Consider the following 22,675-nt stretch of genomic DNA (forward strand, 5'->3'; position numbering starts at 1 on the left):
TAAATTTCCCTTTTCACCCTTAATGATTCTCATTCCCATTCAACTTGGTATTTTGACATTAATAAAATCCTTTTGACTGAAAAACTCTTTTATAAATCCAAAGTTCCCCAAAATTTCTAAATTGAAGAAATAAAATATTTCTAAAACCAAATAAATAAATTAAAAGTGAGATTTTAATTCAAATAAATTTTTAAATTATTAAAATACCATAAAAAATTCATTTCGAATTATTTAAATTCGTTGTATGATAATTCTTTAAATTAAAATATACATATAAAAATATGGGGTATTACATTGCCGACCGTGAGTGGAGAGGGGCTGGTTTTCTGTCGATTTTTTTTTTTCATTAACTAAAATCTTATTTTAAAGATTTAAAAACATTTTCTAAAATCATTGAAATATAGAGACGGACTTGTTTTTGTGACCATGACAATGCCACCCCAATGGGCCCACTTTTCCCTTGTGGTGATCAATCTTGCTAGAAACATATCAAACATCTTTCATTTTATTAACTCTCAAGCATAAAAGCATATAGATACACTCCCTCCGTTTTTATTTAAATGCCCCAATTTGAGTTTGATACTGCATCACTTTGACTAATGATTGTGCTTTATACGTAAGATAAAATGTAATTATTGAGTACTTGCTAGAATAGTCTCCAAACATAGTTTCTAGTTACCAACTTTTTATAATTTATACATGTTGATAATTAAAGATATCATTTGTCAAAGTTGTACAATAACGTCAGTCAAAATGGGACATTTAAATAACAAAGAGTGGGGGATAGCTCAGGTGGTTAAACAACATCTAGCAAAGTTGTTAAACTATAACAACAACGCACACCTAACTGTAACATCTAATAGAGAGTGAGGGAAAGCTCAAGTGATTAGTACTTCCCTCTAAGAAATCATATGACCAATTCTCTATCACCTGTCCTTTCAGAAATCCCTTATGATACACCAAATTCAACTCAAAACAACCCCTCCCCAACCAAAAAAAAAGGAAATAGAAAAGAAATTAGTAGATAGCTACCTCAAACAAGGCAACCCATGAACTATCAGTTAACATCTTTGGTATTCACAATTAAATCTATATAAAGTGTGCCTCAAAATGAAGGTCCAAAGGAATTGAGCATTTAAAAAGCTCTAAAATGTTAGATTGATATAATTGCACTTATTTGCTTTACAGATTCTATACAGTATAATCAGTTTCACATATGCATTGAAAGAGAGCAATGGATGGCAATCTACAGCAGCACGCCTGGTCTAGCAGAGCCCAGTATCTTCACTGTTATGAAGCCTTGCATAGGAACCACAGATAGTTGATTTGGAATCACCCAATAATTATTCTAGAGTGCTCATTGCTCCTTGAACAATTCACGACCGATGATCATTCTCCTTATCTCACTGGTTCCTGCCCCTATTTCATATAATTTTGCATCCCGAAGAAAACGCCCTGTTGGATACTCATTCACGTAACCATTACCTCCAAGACATTGTATGGCCTGCAAAATGCAATAAGGCGTTCAATTACAGTAAATTTATCTGATATGGCTCATGAAGTATTAACCTTACAAAAAACATGTTAACTTTAATGTAAAACTTTATCATGGAATGTCCCATGTATAAGCACCAGTAAGATTTTTTAACTAGCAAATATTTCTGTCCTCCATTCCATTTATTAAATTCACATATCAAGCTTCCCTTATGGAAACTAATACCAAGTCTCGATAGTAGTCACACCTTTTTTCAAAAAACAGTTACACAAGTCCTTGTTCTCCTCGTTAAAGTACCAACTCAACCAAAAGCTTAAGTTAATGGTTGAAGCCAGGATCGATTATATACTCTATCACGCCCCCTCACATGAGAGCCCTTCGGGCTTGAAATGTGGATGCGGCATGGGCACTTGAAAATGGGGGTGGATGAGACTTAAACCCGTGACCTTTGTGTCACGTTGATTCTTGATACCATGTTAAAGGGTTAACTCAACCAAAAGCTTTAACTAATTGTTAAAGCCCAAGATCGAATATATATACTATCAATATTGAGTTCAACTTGGTCAGGTGACAAGTGTTATGATTAAAGCAGTAAAAAATTTGACCCAACATAACGTGACTAATTAGCTAATTGACTCAATATGATATAAATGAGCATGACCCTCAGCTATTTTGTTATGCACATAGAAAGAAAGGAACATAGAAAAGAAGGCCAAGGAAACAAATCAGTGAAATAAGCAATACTATGTCCTTCAGCTAATTTGAAGAGCACATAGTAAGAAAGGAACTTGCAAATACTAAGGGCTTATCTTGTTCATGTCAAGAAATAAATCTCTTTTTTTGTTGCTTAAATATAGTTAGAGTCAATAGTTTACTTAGAGACTCACTTCTTAGTTCATAAATCATGGATAAAATCATAAGTGATTTCACTAGCTTAAAGCTTTGTCACAATCCATTATCAAAAAAATCTATACTTGCTAGGACTAAAAAGGTACGAGGCAAAGTTCTTAGAAATAAGGAAGAAAAATATATTTGTTTATGAAGACTTATTACTAATAACAAACATTAAATATAAATAAAAATATTTTGGGTAAAAGAGCATTTTCAACGAGCTAATTAAGCTAAATCCACCTTTTATAAAAAAAAAACTAAATATGGAGCTTTTTAGACTAGGTGATTAAGAAGTTTGAGAAACTCTTGTAGAATGACATTTTTTTTTCCTAAACTTGTTATAATCTACATCCCTACCTACCCAAATACCAATTTCTTTGTTGTTATTTCATATGCTCTAGTAAGAAAATAGCCAAAGTTAATGCTAATTTTACCAAACAATTTATGGTAAACAGCCAATAAAGCTAGTCAAAACATCTAATAAACTAATACAACTGGGTAGTCAAATCAGCAAATGCAACCAGTTCTTGGCAAATTACGAAACAAAGCTTTGGCCCACTTATGGGAAATTATAATGTAATGTGATGGGAGTCATTTAAACCCATGTCTTGGATCAAGAAAATAAAGCATAGAAAGTGTAAGCAATATAGTTTTGAGTTTTTTTTTTTTTTACCTAAATCCCTTGCCCCCATGATTCTTAAATTTTTTGCGACCATATTATTTATGGAATAAATAATACTTCCTCTGTTTTTTAGTTGACAAGTTACTTTTTTTAAAAAACAAAAAAGAAAAGAAAGTTATTTTTAGTTACATGTTTCTCTTTTTGATAAGTTTCTTAATGTATGATTCCTATTTTACCCTTACGTAACCAATTTAGATTGGTTTGTAGTTTGGTGGGTGAGGGGTATTTATATCTTTAACATATTTGACATACCTTGATGGCTTAAAATGTGTGCCTAAATGAAGTGTGTCAACTAATAATAAACAAAGGAGGTGCAGCATAAATTATTACACGGGCCAGGTTCTGATTTATGTGACCAAAAATATAGGCACATTTTAATATAACCATTATGTCTCCAGCCAATCTTTCAATTGGCAAGAAGGTAATTTTTATATCAATTTGGCTAATTGGCCACAAAATGAAGATTAAGTTAATGTGCAAACAATCAAAATGACACCTAAATGTCCAAAATACTAATACACAAAAGGGCTTTATACCTGCAGTGCAACTTGTGTACCCCTTTCAGCAGCACAGAGAATAACTCCAGCACAGTCCTGCAAGCATTTTAGAAGAAGGGTGAGGAGGCTTGTCACGTGCTTGACTAATTAAGCAAACTGAGAAATTTTAGGTAAGCAAGAAATTGAAAAGAATTAATAGGTGGTGGCAGATGCAGGATGACAAAGAAACAGACATTATCAGTGGTCATCGCTTGTAGAAGAAACCAATTGATAGACATGTAGCAGAATAATGACTTGGCATGCCATTGCATGTAAAAGAAAAAGATACATAAGATGCCTCTGCAACTTCATAGACATATCTAGAGGCTAGGAAGATGCACTCCTCAACTCCCATAGCATCAAAGCATTCATGTGACAAATCTTACCGCCAGACCGCCAGTGAATATGTTTTAATCAAATTAATTACTAAAGTGTATCATATTTGAAAAAAGATATCACTGTCAGAAAATTATCATGGAAAATGGGGGCAAAAATGTTCTCCGGAAAATCCTTTCAATCTCAATCTATGCATAGATATCCCAACACCAAGGAAACAGCCATAGAACATTCAGATTAGCTAAAAAAATAAGGAAAGCAGAGTAATCACAAAATTTCTAATTCAGCATTTCAGTCTCTCAAAGGCAATAGTGCTAGCATTTCAAATTAAAATTCCTTTCGATAATTTTTGTCATCTTCTAATGCAAATTGTTAAAAACTACTTTCTGGGGCAGTATAAGAAACTTAGGGGTGTCAAATTTACCAGATTTTTGTACATGGAACCTATCAAAATTATACTTTTCTGTCCCAATATCTGTTACATTTTTAAATCATAGTTGCATAATAGTTTCGATCAACGAAATGAGCCCTTAATTCTTTCATTCACATTTCACAATGATGTCTTTGTATTTTGTACCTATTATTTACTCCCTCCAACCCACCCATAATATAGTGTTGTATTCCATTTTTGGTGTCCCACACTGTTGTGCCTGTTTCTAAAATTTCTATTATTATATTAAATAGTTTTATTATAATACACCAACTTCTTTACCTTTCTCATACATCCCAACACTTAGCAAAGTTTTTGTGCCAATATTTACTTTTTATACTTTCCTGTATAAAATAACCCTAAATCCCAAGATTCATCAAATGTCGTTATTTACCTTTTTTTATTTGTACCTATCCCTATATAATTACAACCTTTACTACATTATTCACCAAAGAGTCCATAAATCAGCACAGTGGTAGACGGTTAGACATGCATAAAATCCTCCTTCAATTCCTGATTAAGGGATGTTATCAGGCTCCCAATAAAGAGGACAAACATAGACTGATGATTATAGTTTCAAATCTTTCAATGAGACATTGAATTGAGTAACAGAAACAAATTGAGAGAGCAGTAAGGTGGACTAACATTAGAAAACAAATCGAGATGCAGTATAGATTAACACACCTTTGGGTCAACTTTTCCACCGTCACAGTCTCGTGCAACTGAGTACACATATGACCTGTACAAGGTGCGAGAACAATCAAATTAATTTCTTCAAGACTCTTTCTGCAGTTCATGCAGATGATAAAATCATCAATTTGCTTACAAATTTACCTTGATGATTGCAAGGAAGTATACATGTCAGCAACCTTCCCCTGCATCAGCAAACTAACTGTATTATTTCATTTGCAAGGCTTTCGAGCTGGAAGTTCTAGATCTATCGAAAATTGTCTGAAGGTTTAAGAATGCAAAAAATATACCTGAATGAACTGAAATTCACCGATTGGACGCCCAAACTGTTCCCTCTGCCGAACATAAGGAAGAACAACATCAAGGCAAGCTTGCATAATACCAAGAGGTCCAGCTGACAAAACAAGCCTCTCCAAGTCCAGCCCTGACATCATAACATATACCCCTGGATAAAAGATCAGAGAGCTGTGTTAGCCAGCATGCATGAAAACCTGGGGGCAGAGCTAGGGACATCGAGTCAAACTAAGAAAACTTTTGACTTTATTTTGTTACTAATATAAATACAAAAATTGTTACGTAAGATCTTGTTAAATTTGCTTTAATGTGTGGTATCTAAATATCAACTTTCCATAGTGTGCAATCATATATAATGTAAGATATAATTAGTCAAACATGTGCATTGTAGACTGCAAAATGTGTAAGTGAGAACGCGCAAACACACGCGTGTCCAAAAAAAAAAACAGAAGAGTACTGTATTTTGTGAACCATATATATTGAGGATATATTTCCAAGATACTCACAATATTTGATAGCATTTATATATGGTTATTATGTATATCTTTTGATTGTTTCCTAATTACTAGGTTATCAAGATAAGGTAACTCTACGGTTAGTTTGTAACCTATATATTCTGTTTTGATTGTTCAATGAGAATTAAGCTGAGTTCATAAGTTTCTACATGGTATCGGACCGAAACTGGGTTCCTAAATTTTTTTTCCTTCACAGTAAACAATGACGGGGGATGACACACCACCACCGCCACCTCCGAAAATCGAAATTAATTCCCCTTTTTACCTTGGTCCACATGATAGGCCGGGTGATTTCATCGCATCACAACACCTAAAGCTTGATAATTTCAATGATTGGTCTCACACAATTAGAATTGCATTATCGTCTCGCTGGAAGTTCGGGTTTCTTGATAGTAGTATCGTGAGTTTTGCGCCTCCATGTACGGAGGATGATTGGACTACCATCCATTGTATGTTAGTCTCTTGGTTAATGAACACCATAGATCCAGAAGTTAAATCGATGCTCTCTCATTATGATGATGCTAAGAAGTTATGGGATGATTTACATGAACGCTTTAGCCTCGTCAATGGTCCGTGTATTCAACAAATCAAGTCCGATATTAGTCGTTGTGAGCAAACTAAAGCAATGTCTGGTGCAGTGTATTATAGCAAGCTTTCGGTTCTATGGGATGAGCTTGATAAACACGAGCCTCTAATTTATTGCAAGTGTGGGAAGTGTACCTGTAATGTAGGACGACAGCATGCCGATCGACGCGATGGAGATCGATTGCAACAATTTTACTTGGTTTATATGCTGAGTATTATGCTCCTTTACATTCCACTCTTTTGTCTCAAGACCCTTTACCTACATTAAATAGGGCGTATCAACAAATTTCTCAAGAGGAGCGTGTTAGGGGCTTTTCTCGAAACAAAGATGAAACTCCTTCTTCCTTAGCGCTAGGCTTTGCTGTTCAAGTCAATGCAGGGAGAGGTCATGGAGGGGGAGAGAGGCCAGTGTGTGAGAAGTGCAAGAAGATCGGCCACGAAATTTCAAAGTGTTGGGCGGACAAGACTTGCAATCACTGTAAAAAGAAAGGTCATGAGGAAAGCAGGTGCTATGATCTTCACGGCTGGCTGATAGTTCGGTTGGGCGTGGTAGAGGGTCGGTGAGAGCTAATGTTGTTCTTGGCTCGGGTTCACATGATGCATCCAGTTCCTCTTCGGGGAAATTGTTTTCTAGTGAACAATGGAAAGCTATTACGGGTATGATGGGTAATGCCACTATTTTTTAAAATCGTTTGAACGGAAAGTTTGATGACACCTCTTGGATTATTGATACCAAAGCTACTCATCACGTTACAAGAGATATTTCTTGGCTTTTTGACACCAAAAGTTTTGAATATCCCGTAGGTTTGCCGAACGGTGAAATTGTTTTGACTTCTCTTGTTGGTTCTGTGCGTTTGGCGGACAAGATTACTCTAAACGGGGGGTTCTATGTCCCTAATTTGAATTGCAACTTACTTTCAGTTTCTCAACTTTACGATGAGCTTAATTGTTTTGTCCAATTTAACTCAACTATGTGTGCTATACAGGACCAAACAAAGGAGGTGATTGGAACGGGAGCTAGGAGGGACGGATTGTACTATTTTAGCAAATTGGATTTGGCGCATCGAGTTGGAGCAATTGACACAAGGAATAATTTGGAGTTATGGCATCGTCGTATGGGTCATCCTTCCGAGAAAGTAGTTAAGTTGCTTCCTACAGTTAGTAGTAAAGATAGTTTAGATAAGGGATGTAAAGTATGTATGCGTGCTAAACATGCTAGAGATAAATTTCCTTAGAATTTTTGAAAAAGTTCACTGTGATTTGTGGGGCCCGTATCAACATGTTTTGTCATGCAAAGCTCGGTATTTTTTGACAATCATCGATGATTATTCTAGAGTTGTTTGGGTTTATTTGTTGAATGATAAAACTGAGGTGTTTCGTATGTTTTTATTGTTTGTTGCTATGGTAGAATGACAATATTCCCAAAATATTAAAATTGTGCAAAATGACAATGGTACTGAGTTTAATTGCTTGCATGATTTTTTTTTTTTTCCTACCACCGGCACTATTTTTCAAACTTTGTGTGTAGGGGTAAAAGTTTGGTATTCGGTTTAGATTTTGACCCAAACCAAATCCAAACCGAATTATTTCGGTTTCGAATTTTCCAAACCGAATCCGCACCGAACTAGATTTGAAACCGAACCAATCCAAACCGCAATTTAGAAATCTAATTCGGTTCCAAACCGAAAACCGAATTTATGTCGTTTTTTTTTTAGATTGTTGAAAAAAGTTAATTAAAAATTAAAATATATAAAAAAAAAATAAAAAAAAAACCAAATTTATAATTTATAGATATCTACAAACAGATTAGAAAAAATAGAAGTAATACAACTATGATTAATTGATTATCAATAAATTATATGAATTACACCACTAAAATCTACAAGAATACTACGATTTCGGTACTACAACGGTATAACCTCAGAAAAGCCATTGCAACAACTTCGTATGAATCCCGTTGAAATATGAAACTATGAGAGAGGAGATGTTTTTAGAGAGGAAGAAATTAACCATTTTTGTAGAGATGAACCGACTCCATATTTTTCACAAGTTACCAAAATTACCAACATGCAACAACACCAACACTCTTACTTTTTCTTTATTTTTCTTTCAACTTTTGACCCCTTACCCCTTCCACTGATTAATCAATGATGATGATGGTAATTCCAATATTTTTTACTCAGAAGTTAAATTTTTTGAGAGTTAAGAGAAGGGGGCGTGAAAGAGAGATAAAGAACAGAGAAGAGATGAAGAGAGAGAAGGGAGGCGTGAAATAGAAGAGAGAAATGAACATTAGGGTTTTTTTATACTTATATATAAAAGGTATGGGCTTATGTACAAAGTTAATAATGGACCAATATTTCGGTTCCAATTTCGATTTTCGGTTTTTGGAAGGCCAAAACCAAAATCCACTTCTTTTTTATTTTCAAACCGAAACCAAACCGAATAGGGAAAAAATCGAACCGAATAGTTAATTCGGTTTGGTTTGGTTTGGTTTTTGGTTTTTATCCATATCACTTTCATAGTCGTGTGTAGGCACTTCTCGACAAAACGGGAGGGTTGAGAGAAAACACACACATTTTCAGTGTGGCTAGTGCTATGAGATTTCAAGCAAAATTACCCATTTATTTTTGGGGTGAGTGCATCCTTTTCGCGGCTCACCTAATCAATAGAACTCCTACCACTTTACTCCAAAACAAAACTCCATTCGAAATTATTTCTAATAAACCTCCTATGTTTGATGCAATTAGGACGTTTGGATGTTTGTGCTTTGCTCATAATCAGAAAACGAATGGGGATAAATTTGCAAGTAGAAATAGTAAGTGTGTTTTTGTCAAGTACTCTTTTGGGAAGAAAGATTGGAGATTATATGACCTTGAGTCGAAGGTGTTTTTGTTTCTCGGGATGTTAAATTTGTTGAGGATATATTTCCTTTTGTTTCCCCGGATGTCGCTCGTCAATATTGCTGCTCACTATGTTACTCGGACACGACAATTTTGCCGTCATATCCGGGTTGATATGACCCGACACGGATCCGAGTATGAAATCCGTTCCGGACATGCCACTTGGCGCTTGGGTACAACATTGTTGTCTTCAAAAGACTTTCATGGAAAAGATCCATAGAAAAAACCTATAATTTAAGCTCTTGTATACTTTTCCGACGTGGTTGTCTGTCGAGCAATTTTTAGGCTTTTGGCCACATAAAAAGTTTATTATTTTATATAAAAGGAGTAGGTTGGATACAACTGCATTATTTTAACTTTGACCTCTTGACCTGACCTCACCACTTCTTTAACCATACAAATTGTTTCTCACAATCTATCCCACGTGACCCACCCTTTTCCCTCTTTTTATTTTTTTTTTAATTTTTTTTCTATTGTCTTTTCAAAACTGCTCACATACTGTATTATTACTACGGAGTACTATCTACTCCATACTACTCTACAGTCTACACACGGTAAAAGGTTTATAATTTTGTTTTAATTATTAATATGGGCATATTAATTATTTATTTCTAAAAATTTTATTGTCGTATGCCCGTATCCGTACCCGAGTCCAAAGTTAAGACGGTGTCCCCGTGTCCTTGACGTATCGAACACTTTGATCCGTACCAATATCGGATACCCGTACCCGTGTCAATGTAACATAAGCTGCTAATACTTATGGTTCGGATTGGGATGTTCATGATGATTTTATTGAGTATGAATTGTGGGAAGAAATTGGTGATTCTTTTGAAGTTAATGGTGGGGAGGGTATCACAGAACGGGCTGCTCAAACTCCCCACGCAACACCAGCGGGCGCTGGCAAGGAAGAACATCAGCCCCTGGTCCGGCGGGCGCTGGGGTGGCTGAAGACCAGCCCATGACGTCTGGTACAACCACTGGCGAAGAAGCTAGCGACAATGGCAGCACCTTGGTTGATACTCAACAAAATTCCATGGAATTAATGGGTCGTGGACATCGTGAGAAGTTTCCTTCCGTTAAATTACTTGATTTTGTGACTCATTCAGTGTTCGCTAAAATCCGTCTCCCCCTACTCAGTCTTCCACATCCACACCTCCTTCGGGTACTCCTTATCCTTTAGCACATTATATAAATTGTGACAATTTTTCTTGCAGCAATAGTAAGTGGAAAAGACCTAAAATCATTCAAAGAAGCTATGAAGTGTGAAGGTTGGCATAAGTCAATGCAAGAGGAAATACAACTTTAGAGGACAATGGGACTCGGACTCCAGAGCGTCTTCCTCCGGATAAAAGGCACTAAGGAGTCAATGGGTGTACAAGACAAAATTTTTGTCTAATGGTGACGTTGAGCTTCTCAAGTCACACTAGAATCATGAGCAGGAAGATGTTGATTATAGTGAAACATTTTCTCCAGTAGCCAAGATGACTGCAGTTCGGGCGTTCCTTGCTATTGCGGCCTCTAAAAATTGGGAGCTTCATCATATGGATGTTCATAATGCCCTTTTGCACGGTAATCTTAGTGAGGAGGTATATATGAAATTGCCTCCCGACTTTGAAAGTTCGGATTCTACTCTGGGTTGTCGTTTGAGAAAATCGTTGTATGGCTTGAAGAAACAAGCTATGCGGTGTTGGTTTGCCAAGTTAAATGTTGCTCTAAAATGGTACGGCTTCAAACAGTCTTACTCTGATTATTCTTTGTTCACATATACTTATGCCAATGTTCTGATTAATGTCTTAGTGTATGTTGATGATCTTATTATATCCAGTAATCATTCCGCTACACTTGTTAGTTTCAAAGCTTATCTGTGTGATTGTTTTTAAGATGAAGGACCTTGGTCCTTTGAAGTATTTTTTGAGTATCTGCCCGGAGTTCGAAAGGCTTGTTTCTGTGCCAAAGAAAATATACTCTAGATATTATATCTGAGTGTGGTTTATTGGGTGCAAAGCCGAATAGCTTTCCATTGAGCAAAATCATAAGTTAGATCTTGCTACTGGTGAAATTCTTGCAAATCCCGAGGTATATCGAAGGCTTTTGGGACGATTGATATATCTAAGGGTTACTTGGCTGACTTGGCGTATTCGGTTCATATTCTTTCTCAATTCATGCAACAGCCGCGCATTGAACATTGGGAAGCAGCTCTGAGAATGGTATGAAAATGGTACGGTACTTCAAAGGTACCCCGAGTCAAGGAATTTTGTTATGTGCTTATAGTGATTTAGTCCTACAAGGTTGGTGTGATTCAGATTGGGAGGCATGTCCTTTGACTCGTCACTCGTTAACAGGTTGGCTTGTGTTTCTTGGTAAATCTCCATCACCTGGAAGACGAAAAAACAGCACACTGTATCCACTTCCTCTAGAATATAGATCCATGTCAGGGGTCACTTGTGAGTTAAAGTGGCTTAAAGCTTTATTGCTAAGTTTGGGTGTTAATCATCTAAAGGCGATCAGGTTGTTTTGTGACAGTGAGTCTGCTTTGCACATTGCAAAGAATCATGTTTTCATGAACGAACGAAACATATTGAGATTGATTGTCACTTCGTTCGAGATGCAATTACCAAAGGCTTAATTTCTCCATCACATGTGTCTACTTCTTCTCAATTAGCAGATATTTTCACAAAGGCTCTTCAGAAGAAGCAGTTTGATCATCTTCTATCCAAGTTGGGCATCTATGACTCTCGTACGCCAACTTGAGGGGGGTATTGAGGATATATTTCCAAGATACTCACAATATTTGGTAGCGTTTATATATGGTTATTATGTATATCTTTTGATTTTTTCCTAATTACTAGGTTACCAAGATAAGGTAACTCTAAGGTTAGTTTGTAACCTATATATATTTTATTTTGATTATTCAATGAGAATTAAGCCGAGTTGTAGCCGAGGAGTCAAATTCTTTTTTGATGCAATATATTAATCACTTTGTGACATTATTATGGTTAACATTCTTATTTTGGCCATTTCAAAATAATGGTTACACTTTGCTTATTCTAATTTAAGATACATGACCCAACTTATTTAATAGAATCTCACCCAACATTTATCCCACTTACAATATTTCACTTTACCTAACTTTAATTCTTCATTTCTTACAATACACTTTACCTATATCTTGTTATTGGACTTTTCTTAAAAAAATCCATTTTTCTTCTTTTCTGAGAACATTCCATTTTTTCCATTCATCTCTCCTACTTTCCAATTTTTCTTTGTTTTTGTAAGAAGATCAAGGGTAACCATTGTAGTGAAACGGAAGGAGTACTTTTTAACTTTATAAAGTTTATACACACTTTCATAGGCTTTTTAAAAAGACTTGAGCTGCTCACAACTATGTGAAAAGTAAGAAAACTGCATACACCCTATTTTACAGAACCATAATGCAAAGAGCATCAAACTAACCTTTTCGTTCCTCCCCGAGAACATTTTCCTGAGGCACAAAGCAGTTCTCAAAAACAAGTTCACACCTGCAAGGTATTTAGCAATCCAACACTAAAGTATCAGCACCTCAATACACACGAGATTGAATCATGAGTTTTCAGAAAGTTCACAGAACACATACGTGTCGCTTCCTCGCATTCCCAGTTTGTCCAGTTTTTGGGCTGTGCTAAATCTGCAGTTCATGTAAAAGGGAGAATATATAAATAAACCTCTGGAATAAATGAGACCAAAAATTGTACAATTTAGAAGACTCTATTACCCAGAGCTAGATATATTTCATATTCTCTTAATTATCTTGGTGTTTGGCGACATTCTTTAATGCATGCTCAATTACAAAGACTATAGTGGCAGCTAATCCCTCCCCCCCCCCCCCCCCCCCCCCCAAACACCCTTTTTACGTTTACTTGATTTGACTTTCACATTGGCCATCACACAACTTTGAGGTCATAAATATCTTAATTGTCTCTCAAAAAGAATCTAACATAATCCCACATCACTCTTCTTTCTTATATAAATCATAATAGATGGTCAAAGAGTGTGTGATTGTGTGTGTCAAAATGAACAGTGAGTATACCAAAATACCAAATAGAAGTAGATGTACTCCCTCCGTATTTTTGTACTTGCTCCACTTTCCTTTTGTAGCTGTATTTTATTACTTGTTACATTTCCTTTTTTAAAAACTTTTAACAATATTATACTATTTTTCTCCCCACTAGTGGTCTTCTCATATCATATTTTAATATTTTTCATATTCTCTCTCATCCCCACTTATACACACTTTTGTTTTTCATAATTTTTTATTCTTCAACCAACCCCACTTCATATTTTCTACTATTCCTCCTAAAAGTCCGTGTCCGGAGAGAGTAGTTATAAGCAATTAGAAATGGGGAATGGAAAAGATGTTTTTATCAATAGTCACCTCACCAAAGCATGTCAACTTGATCGATGAGATAAATTAAGATAAGGATAATTCAGGTAATAATCTAGCGGTTTCGAATTTAAAGTGACAAGGCAACTAACCTAATGAGCAATAAGATTATAGATGCATCATATATCAATTGGAATTTAAAAATAATAATAAAAAACACTCTCTTTGAAGCATCTGCTGTAATTGCAAGTAAGAGAACGAGGAGACTGGATTAATGCAAAATACAGTCAGATTTTTTTTATGACATCAAGAAAGCAACGGGAACAATTGCCGACTAAAAAATATTTAATTGCAATTTAGTACCCAGGCATTCCCTTTTCGATGATGAATGCTGTAATTCCTTTGGAGTGTTTGGCCATGTCTGTTTTTGCATAGACTACCTGCTCCAACAAGATATCTCATTATCAAAAAAAAACATATGGGGGGGAAAAAAATCAAAGATGAGGCATGAATTTTCAAATTCTAGGACAAAATGGCTAACATATAAGTCTAGGTCCCCACACAAATTGCCTTCTCGTCTCATTTCTTTTATAGTTTTGGAGGGATTTGTTGACTTAGTTACACATGTTGCCCAGAGTAAGAAAAAAAAAAGCTACAGAAGCTTTTTTTAATTATATGAATTATACCTATTAGCAAAATATAATTCATATGCCATGTAAAAGTAACACTTGCCGTAGTGCAGCTTCAAAAATGTGTTGATTATATCACTTACACAGCATTTCTATTTCAGATACCATCAGTATCCCTAATTCAGTCTCAGCTTTAAAATATGACAAAAATCTTCAGGTCATAGTAGTTGATGACCAGGCCAAGTAGCCAATAATATTATAATTACACAACGCTTTATCAGATCATTTATACGATAACTTAAAAAGATTTGGTTATAAAAAGGAAAAGCAGACATTATCTCACACTATATCGTCTCTTTGTTACATAAACATATGAGACAGACACAAAATGTTTTTCTGACCAACATTCTAGATACACCATAATAACTAAATGTACACCTAAAAATGTCTCCCTGACCAAAACCCAATAATAATGAGTAAAGTCTTTCATCACCATTTGGTTCGGATAGAGTGTTGAAATAAAGGAGTACTATATTTTGATCATAAATCCAGTCCATTTCACCTTTCTAGCCCACATTTATTTCTGTGTTAAACACAAACCATTTATTTTAATTCTTTCTTTTTATTTTTAAGCCCAATTCAATAATTATTCAATTTACACTCGTACAAAACTGGCTAAAACAAACTTTCCACATCTTAACACGCAAGGAATAAAATAATAATATCCCAGATTTCGCGTTCTTTGGTGCGACACGCCAGATTTATCACGTCATGCTAGCTGCTGATGTGGCGCGACAGTAGTTTTGTTAGGAATGTGTGGAGAAAAGATCTAAGTATAGCATGATGGATATACTAGCTTGCATGTGAAGAGTAGGCATGTAGGTGTAGGAGTAGTTGCTGCGCAAATAACAAGGTTGCATACTTACAGCCAGATCGCAGGAACTCAAGGTGAGCTGAGCTTTGCTCTGTGCGCGACAAAATGTGGCTGACCTGCAGCACACACGCAGAATTCCTTGCAAGGATTCGAACACTGGCTGAACCGAGCTCCTGCGCACACAGCACCATTTTCCAGCCAGCAGCCCACTTGCAAGAATACTTGCAGTAGATCACAGGCAGCAGGAAGGTCCCCTGCGAGCGCAGCCCGAGAGCAGCCAGGTTGCGGAATGTGGGTATTGGGATTGCTCTGTTTTGCGGCTGCTAGCAATCATTGGGCACGTGGCTTCTTCTCATGCATTAGGTCTTATTTATTACCCTAGACAAAATGTATATGGTTTTGCCTCATTATTTTGAGGTATTCACAAAATATTAAACACAAGTGAGGGTTTTAAAGCGGTTTTGTGAGAGGCATTTAAATATCACACTTTTCATGCTTGTAATCATCTTCCATTCATCATCTAATATTACTCTATAGTGCAAGGTGGGTTTTTTCTCCCACTTTTTGGGTTTTCCCACAGCAACATCGTCTCCTTTATCTTTGCTTTAATCTTTCATACTTGTTCTTGGTTTATTGCTTGCTTGTTCATTGTGATTGTGGGTTGATTGCAAATGTTGTTGGCACTCTAAATCCTACCAAGTTTTGTTCAGGCACCAAATTTTCTATCCTTTTTCCGATTTTTTTCTTATAAATACCGTAGCCTTTTGAGGATTACGGGCACCATTCTCTGCATACATTCTCTCTAATACTCTAGTTTCTTAATCTTTTATCTCTCTAATGATCCACAATTCCTCCATGAAGTGCTCCTAGACATCTATACTTCACCTGAATTTCTATCGGTGGTCCATGGCGTGAAAGGTTGATCATAAACATGCGGGTTCAATCTAAACTTAATTCGATTTAACTTAATTTGATTTAGTTAAGTTTATTTTGATTTATATAGTGTATTGAAGTAAACTAACGGTTTATTCATCATTTGTTAGCACAACTTTTAATGACTTATGAAATGATTAGATTCTCTCTCCTATTACATCTTTAACTCTATCAGAGCATTATTTCTTTGTTGAATACAACTAAATCTATGTGATTAATCAAGCTTTAATCAAATATGTGAGATAGAGATTGACTGTTCTCTTCAAATTTAGTGATTGTTGAGATGAGTTTTATCCTCTCTGCTATATTTTATTTCCTTGTCTTTCTTCCAAAACCTAGAATTGCATCTTATAAGGTGAAAAAATTGTATGAACTTTTCGTTCAGGAACAATTTTTCAATGAAAATAACCAGATACATGTAATGAATTACTCTACATTCAACTTATAATCCCGAAATTTACATTCCTGAAATTTGGTAAATGAATTATTATAGCATGTATGTGGCTCAATAAATTAAATAAGAAATTCAGCTCTAATGCGTAACAATTGACACAAAAATACAAATTTAAAAAATGAGCATGTGTGTGGCATGTGCATTAAAAGACACATGTGAGCACGCTCACACAAAAACAGACATCATTGAGTAAATGGAAAATTGCACTTGATGTTGCATGAGTTGATGAAATAAATGTGCTCACCAGGGTTTGAGCAGTTGGGCCATTTGTGCACCACATTTTGTTCCCATTTAGCACATAGCCACCATCAACACGATCAGCTCTGCACTTCATACCAACAACATCTGAACCAGCTGCAAAAGGATAACATGGAGGAGAGATAAAACTGCATCCGAGTATCTGACTACCATGATGATAACTGAAAAGCATTCCCATCACTCAGGAAAGGAAGGAAAGAGTTCATAAATTATACCATTTGGTTCACTCATTGCCAAAGCTCCAACATGCTCCCCACTGATAAGCTTCAGGTGCAGCAAACGTTTAATTTATCAGAACATAGATCCAAGAATAAGACCCTCAGACATTCACATAAACATGAACTAGGTGCAAATCTAATTAGTAATATTTGCGGTTTAGATAGTAGGTTAGGAGAGGTCCCTTATTCCCCTAATCTATCAATAATTGGGCACCAGCTTGGGTGATCCAAGCAGGGAAAATTATCCAAAGTGCATATTAATGACACTCTCACAACCAAAGACATTAACATGCAACTGCATACTGCTTTGACACAGGATCAGTTTCCCCTCCTCCTCCTCTCCCAAAGTCCCAACCTCCATCGACCTTGTCATTTGGCTATGACAAGCTAATTAAAACATGATGAAGCCACACCTCACATGATTTTGCACATACAAAGTCAAACGCCACTTACACAGTTACACTTCAAAACCTCAGAAACACATGGGTATTAACCAAACATTTCCTTAACGTACTCTGTACTCTCAAGTGGCGAGCAAGCATATATGTTAATCAATGAAAAAAAAAATTCAGAACCATAATTTTGATGGTTAAGAATTAGTAAGAATTTCAGATTATAGCTATCAGCAAGTGTAAGCACGTTGATGATAAAAGGCACAACTTAAAAGTGTCATACCTTTGGTAAGTATTTCTTTTTCTGGTCAGGATTCCCATTCCTTGCCTGAAAACAAAACACTTTCCTGACAAAGCAACATAGAAAAGAGAAAGTATACTATTTAAACTCCTGTCTTGGTCTTACCAACTGATTTATACAAAGATTAGAGTGGGCTCCATATGACAGGCCAACTGAACCAGAAGCACGACTGATTTCTTCCATTGCAATACAGTGGTAGAGATATCCAAGGCCAAGTCCACCATATTCCTCTACAAAATAAATAAATGCATAAAAATTTACGGTCATCCCTATCAATATCATGAAAGAGATTAGAGTGACATTACTTCACAATTAAAATTGCTTCAAACAAGCCAATTACAAGAATGGTCAAGAACTTCTATTTAAGAAATGAATTAATAAGTTTTACTAATTAGTTTTATAATAGTTGTTACATTTAGGGAATGAAAGATCATTACTGTGATGTTCCTACCATTGTTGCTACTATAGACCAATAGATAATTTAGTTATATACACTGTATAAATGCTTTACTTTATTGCTAACATAAATCTGATAGTTATTGTAAGACAGCTTGACTACTATTATAGGACAGAAAGAGTAAGAAGGTTGAGCCTACATATTATATGCAATAGCATGGAGAACTCTTTGGAAAGTACAGCACAGTGCAAAGATTAGAAGGTCAGGAAACCAGTAATAATATTGACAGTAATTATGATAGTTGAGCTGGTTGATGCAAAGGCATATAACAAAAAAGGACATGAGATAGACATACATCTTATTTCTGGTTCCTGACACAAGCTGCCAAACTTTATCTCTCTATTTGCAAAGAGGTTGACTCCCTTGGACCATGACTTATAACTTATATGAAATTAGATTAAAATTTCACTTATTTCATGTCTAATAAGTTCAGCTCAAATCTAATAAGATAAGATAAATTTTATGAGTTCAGTTCACATAACGTAAGATAAGAGCTAATAATTTCTGAAAAGATTTTGTTAGATTTCAGCTATTTGTGAATTAGAAGTTCCTCATCAATGTGGGGTGTTGGATACAATGATATCCGTGTTAATGAAGATTGTATTTTTATTTTTATGTATGTAGTATTGCGGTATGATATAAGATATGAACACCTTTTTGCATTTTATATATGTGGTAGTCATGGGCATAGAATAGAGAGTGCAAAGTGCTCCCTAGCACAGGGCCCAGATTATTAAAGGGCCTATATTTTTTTTCAATTCTTATTTAATTTTTCTTAATACTACAACTCTCAAGAGCCTCCTTATTTGTAATGCACAACATATTCCCTCTATTAATCCAAGTTCCCATATTAATTTCTAACACTTTTCATATTCTTCTATCAATTCAAATTAGTATTTTCACAATTACATCAATTCCATTCCATGAAATTATAATGTATATTTCTACATTCCAGAATTTTCGACGTAAAAAAGTTAATTTCAGCCAAATTAAAAATAAACGATTCGTAATCCGTAACAACGGCAAAACATTTTTTTTTCATAATTATTCTTATCAAGTTGCTAAATATCTTCCCAATATATAATGGTTATCTAATTGTGTATGGCGTAAATAATAGGTTAAAAATTAAAATTTTGTATGTTTTTAAATTATTAAGGGCCCATTTTTTCATTTTCGGACAAGGCCCCCAAAATTATTGCAACGGCCTTGGTGGTAGTTATTTATTTGGATGATTGTAATCATTCATCTTTACTTTAAATGATCGTATCATTTCATTATACTTGCACCTTTTCATATAGATTGTGTTTCTATTTTGGCATTCTTACAAGTTAACTTCCCTTTGTACAGCTACAATTGCTTCCCATACTGCTCTACAAAATCCTAAGCTCTGCATTAATAGTATTATATGACACATCAAAAGTTCACAACTACAATCAAACCATGGTTAGAGATAGATAAGAAAACAAAAGGTGCCAGAAAACAGGGACATTGCAGCCATATAGGAATTAAAAAAGGTTCAGGTAAATTATGTGAAGAATGAATGACATGAATGCAAATATTACACAGCCCCATACAAAAATTTGAAGCACAACACAAGCTTTCTTGGCATCAAAATATAGTATTGGGACAAGGAAAAAAGATTAATGCTCGTGCTTGGAGCAAGAGACCCACGAGCAGTCAAGCACTAGCGTCAGCACAGTTCAATTGAAAGCCTTCCAGTGTGACATGATAATGAGCAAAAACATATGGACCACATTAAACTGACGTAAAAATTAATATGATCACAACTATCGTTGTTGCATCTCACTCCTCGCAGAGTTTATATAAATGTCATCCACCGACCAACAGTTATCCTTAAACTTCTGTACTTAAATCGTGGCATGTATTGACAAAGAAAAACTTCCACTTGAGTGTTGTGATTCAAGTATTTTAAAATATGTTTTCAGCACCTTGGATGGCTTTTGCATTTGCTGCGATTTAAAACTGGTCCAGAGATTTCATGTGAGTGACTATTTACGATACCAATACATGTTACTATTACTAATCCTTGATAGATGGCTCAATCGTCTATAAATAAGAGTACTACCTCCGTTTCATATTATTTGCAACGATTTGACATAAAGTGTGAATAGAAAGTCTAATAGTTGCGAATAATATTAAATGGAGGTAGTATATCTTGAGTCATAATGTATGTAACATGAAAGTCAAAATACAGATCATATAATCATAATTAATTGAAATTCATTTAATATGACTAAATTAGCTCATCATCGGTAATCTCATCATGTAAACCCAAACTGAGGGTCTAATTGTTTTAGTTTATATGTCATCGATAGTACTCTTTAGTTTTGCTAATTATACTGTCAAAACACTTTAGTAAACAAGTATATCTAGAATCAACGTTCGACACAATCGAAATTTTTCAAACTCTTTTAAATCAACATAAAATCACAAACAAAAAAGATAATAATAAATAAATAAACCTGGTGCCGTAATTCCGTGAAGATTAAATTCTCCCATGAGTTTCCATAGATTCACATCCTACCAGAAAAAAAATCAGTAATACGGAGTATTATTAGTACATCCTCTATTTTTCATTATAATTGCAACAATTTGGCTTTTATACTATTCACGTAATAATCTGACCAAATATGTATACTTAGGGCTTGTTCTCATTGACTGGACTGAGCTGAACTGAATATTTTATAAGAGAAGGAAATTAGGAGCTGAACTAAACTGAGCTGAACTGAATTGAATTTCAACGTAAGAGAACAGGCCCTTAATACAAATGTTGTTATATAAATTGTCGTTAAATTAATTTATACATATGTGAAGTATATAAATGTTGTTATATAAATTGTTGTTAAACTAATTTATACATATATGAAGTATAATTTTTTAATATTAACCATCAAAATTGTGTATCGGTAAACATAATAATCAAATTGATGCACTTACAAGAAAACGATGAATTGTTAAAAAAAAAAAACAAAACAAAAAAAAAAAAAAAAAAAAAACAAAAACAAAACAAAAAAAAAATCAAAACCAAAAACCATTTGTTTGGCGTCAATGTGGTTTTCTTTCTTTTTTTTTTTTTTTTTAATCATACTTCCTCAGTTTTTAAATACTTGCTCCACTTTCCATTTGGAACCGTTTTTAAATACTTGCTCTATTTCATTATTTGGAAATCTATTACAATATTTAATTCATTTTCACATTCTCTCTCCTCCAATTCTCTCAACTATTTTTGTTTTTTACAATTTTTATTTTTCCATATATCTCACTACCTCCATATTTTATTACGAACTCTAATTACTCCTAAAATTCCGCGCATGGAAATGGAGCAAGTATTTAAAAACAAAGGGAGTCCGCTCTAATATTACTGAAACAGTTGACTTTTAGCACTATTCATCACTCTTATTTGACCATAAATTATGATTTATCCATTAAGCAAAACATAATTTTTTATAATTTTTACTCTTCTACAATAATAGATATATAATATATAAAATGTTTTTGGGATGCGTAATTTTACCCAATATTAATAGAACGAAGAGTATGATATATAATGAATAAATAATTAATCAAACTTATTAAAATCATGATAATTTTAAAAAGTGAAAACAAAATTTCTTGTTTCCTATTTTTGGTGTTTTTTTTTTTTTAAGAAGTTTTTTTTTGTTTAAAAAAAAACAGCAAACTGAAGCAAAACACGATGTCAAACAAAAATAGAAAAATCAACTCGGAAATAATGGAGACATACCTTAGGAAAGTAATTGGTTTTATCAATTTTCTCTGCATGAGGAGCAATTTTTTCTTGAGCAAATTGGGCAACACTTTCCTTGAACTGTAAACATTCCAACAAACCTTTAACATGTTACTAATAAATACTTCATAATCAATATCAAAATTTGAATCAAAATCCAATTTGAATTGAAACCTAAAAAAAAAAAAAAAAAAAAAAAAGAGTTAAATTTTATAATTATTACTCCCTTCCGATTAAATTAATCTAATCGTCCCGTTGATAGCGTAATTTGAACTAGTAATGCAACAATAATACCGTGACGAACCTGAATTTGTGTATCATCAAAGAGAAGAGAGGTAGAGAAAGCAGCAGATTGAGTTGAATTCTTGGAAATTAATAACGAAGATAAAGCTCTTCTAATTGCGAATAGCCTCTGCATCTTCAAAGAGAGATGAACTGGTAGAAGGTATAAAAATGGAGTACGTCAAATATAAAATAATTCAAGGAGCAGAAAATTTTGTTATGGAACTGTTGAGATGAGAAAGCGTGGCCCTGTAAAATATTTAATGGGAGTTGCCGTATGAGTATAGGACGATAACCACGATGTATAAAATTATAAATGTATAATGTATATTCAATAATTTGTTCATATCCGAACTATAAACATGCTCTTATTCATATTCAAATCCAATTAACA

The 22,675-nt window shown here is 34.5% G+C and overlaps 1 protein-coding gene across 1 annotated transcript; it reads right to left on the reverse strand.

Annotated features, from left to right (window-relative positions):
- Positions 1-1,010: 1,010 nt before the first annotated feature.
- LOC145559557 (isovaleryl-CoA dehydrogenase, mitochondrial-like) lies at positions 1,011-22,580 on the reverse strand. Its single transcript, XM_081620970.1, has 15 exons — positions 22,304-22,580; positions 21,997-22,080; positions 20,717-20,774; positions 17,882-18,006; positions 17,759-17,803; positions 17,081-17,129; positions 16,852-16,961; positions 14,081-14,157; positions 12,971-13,021; positions 12,811-12,875; positions 5,351-5,505; positions 5,205-5,245; positions 5,055-5,109; positions 3,605-3,661; positions 1,011-1,504 (listed from the first exon to the last, which is right to left on the reverse strand). The coding sequence occupies exons 1-15, from the start codon at positions 22,415-22,417 to the stop codon at positions 1,358-1,360; spliced, it is 1,233 nt and encodes a 410-aa protein (XP_081477096.1). The 5' UTR covers positions 22,418-22,580; the 3' UTR covers positions 1,011-1,357.
- Between the last annotated feature and the right edge of the window lie 95 nt (positions 22,581-22,675).

Source organism: Chenopodium album, chromosome 9 (genome assembly GCF_948465745.1).
Source record: "Chenopodium album chromosome 9, dcCheAlbu1.1, whole genome shotgun sequence".
Classification (NCBI taxonomy): domain Eukaryota; kingdom Viridiplantae; phylum Streptophyta; class Magnoliopsida; order Caryophyllales; family Amaranthaceae; genus Chenopodium; species Chenopodium album.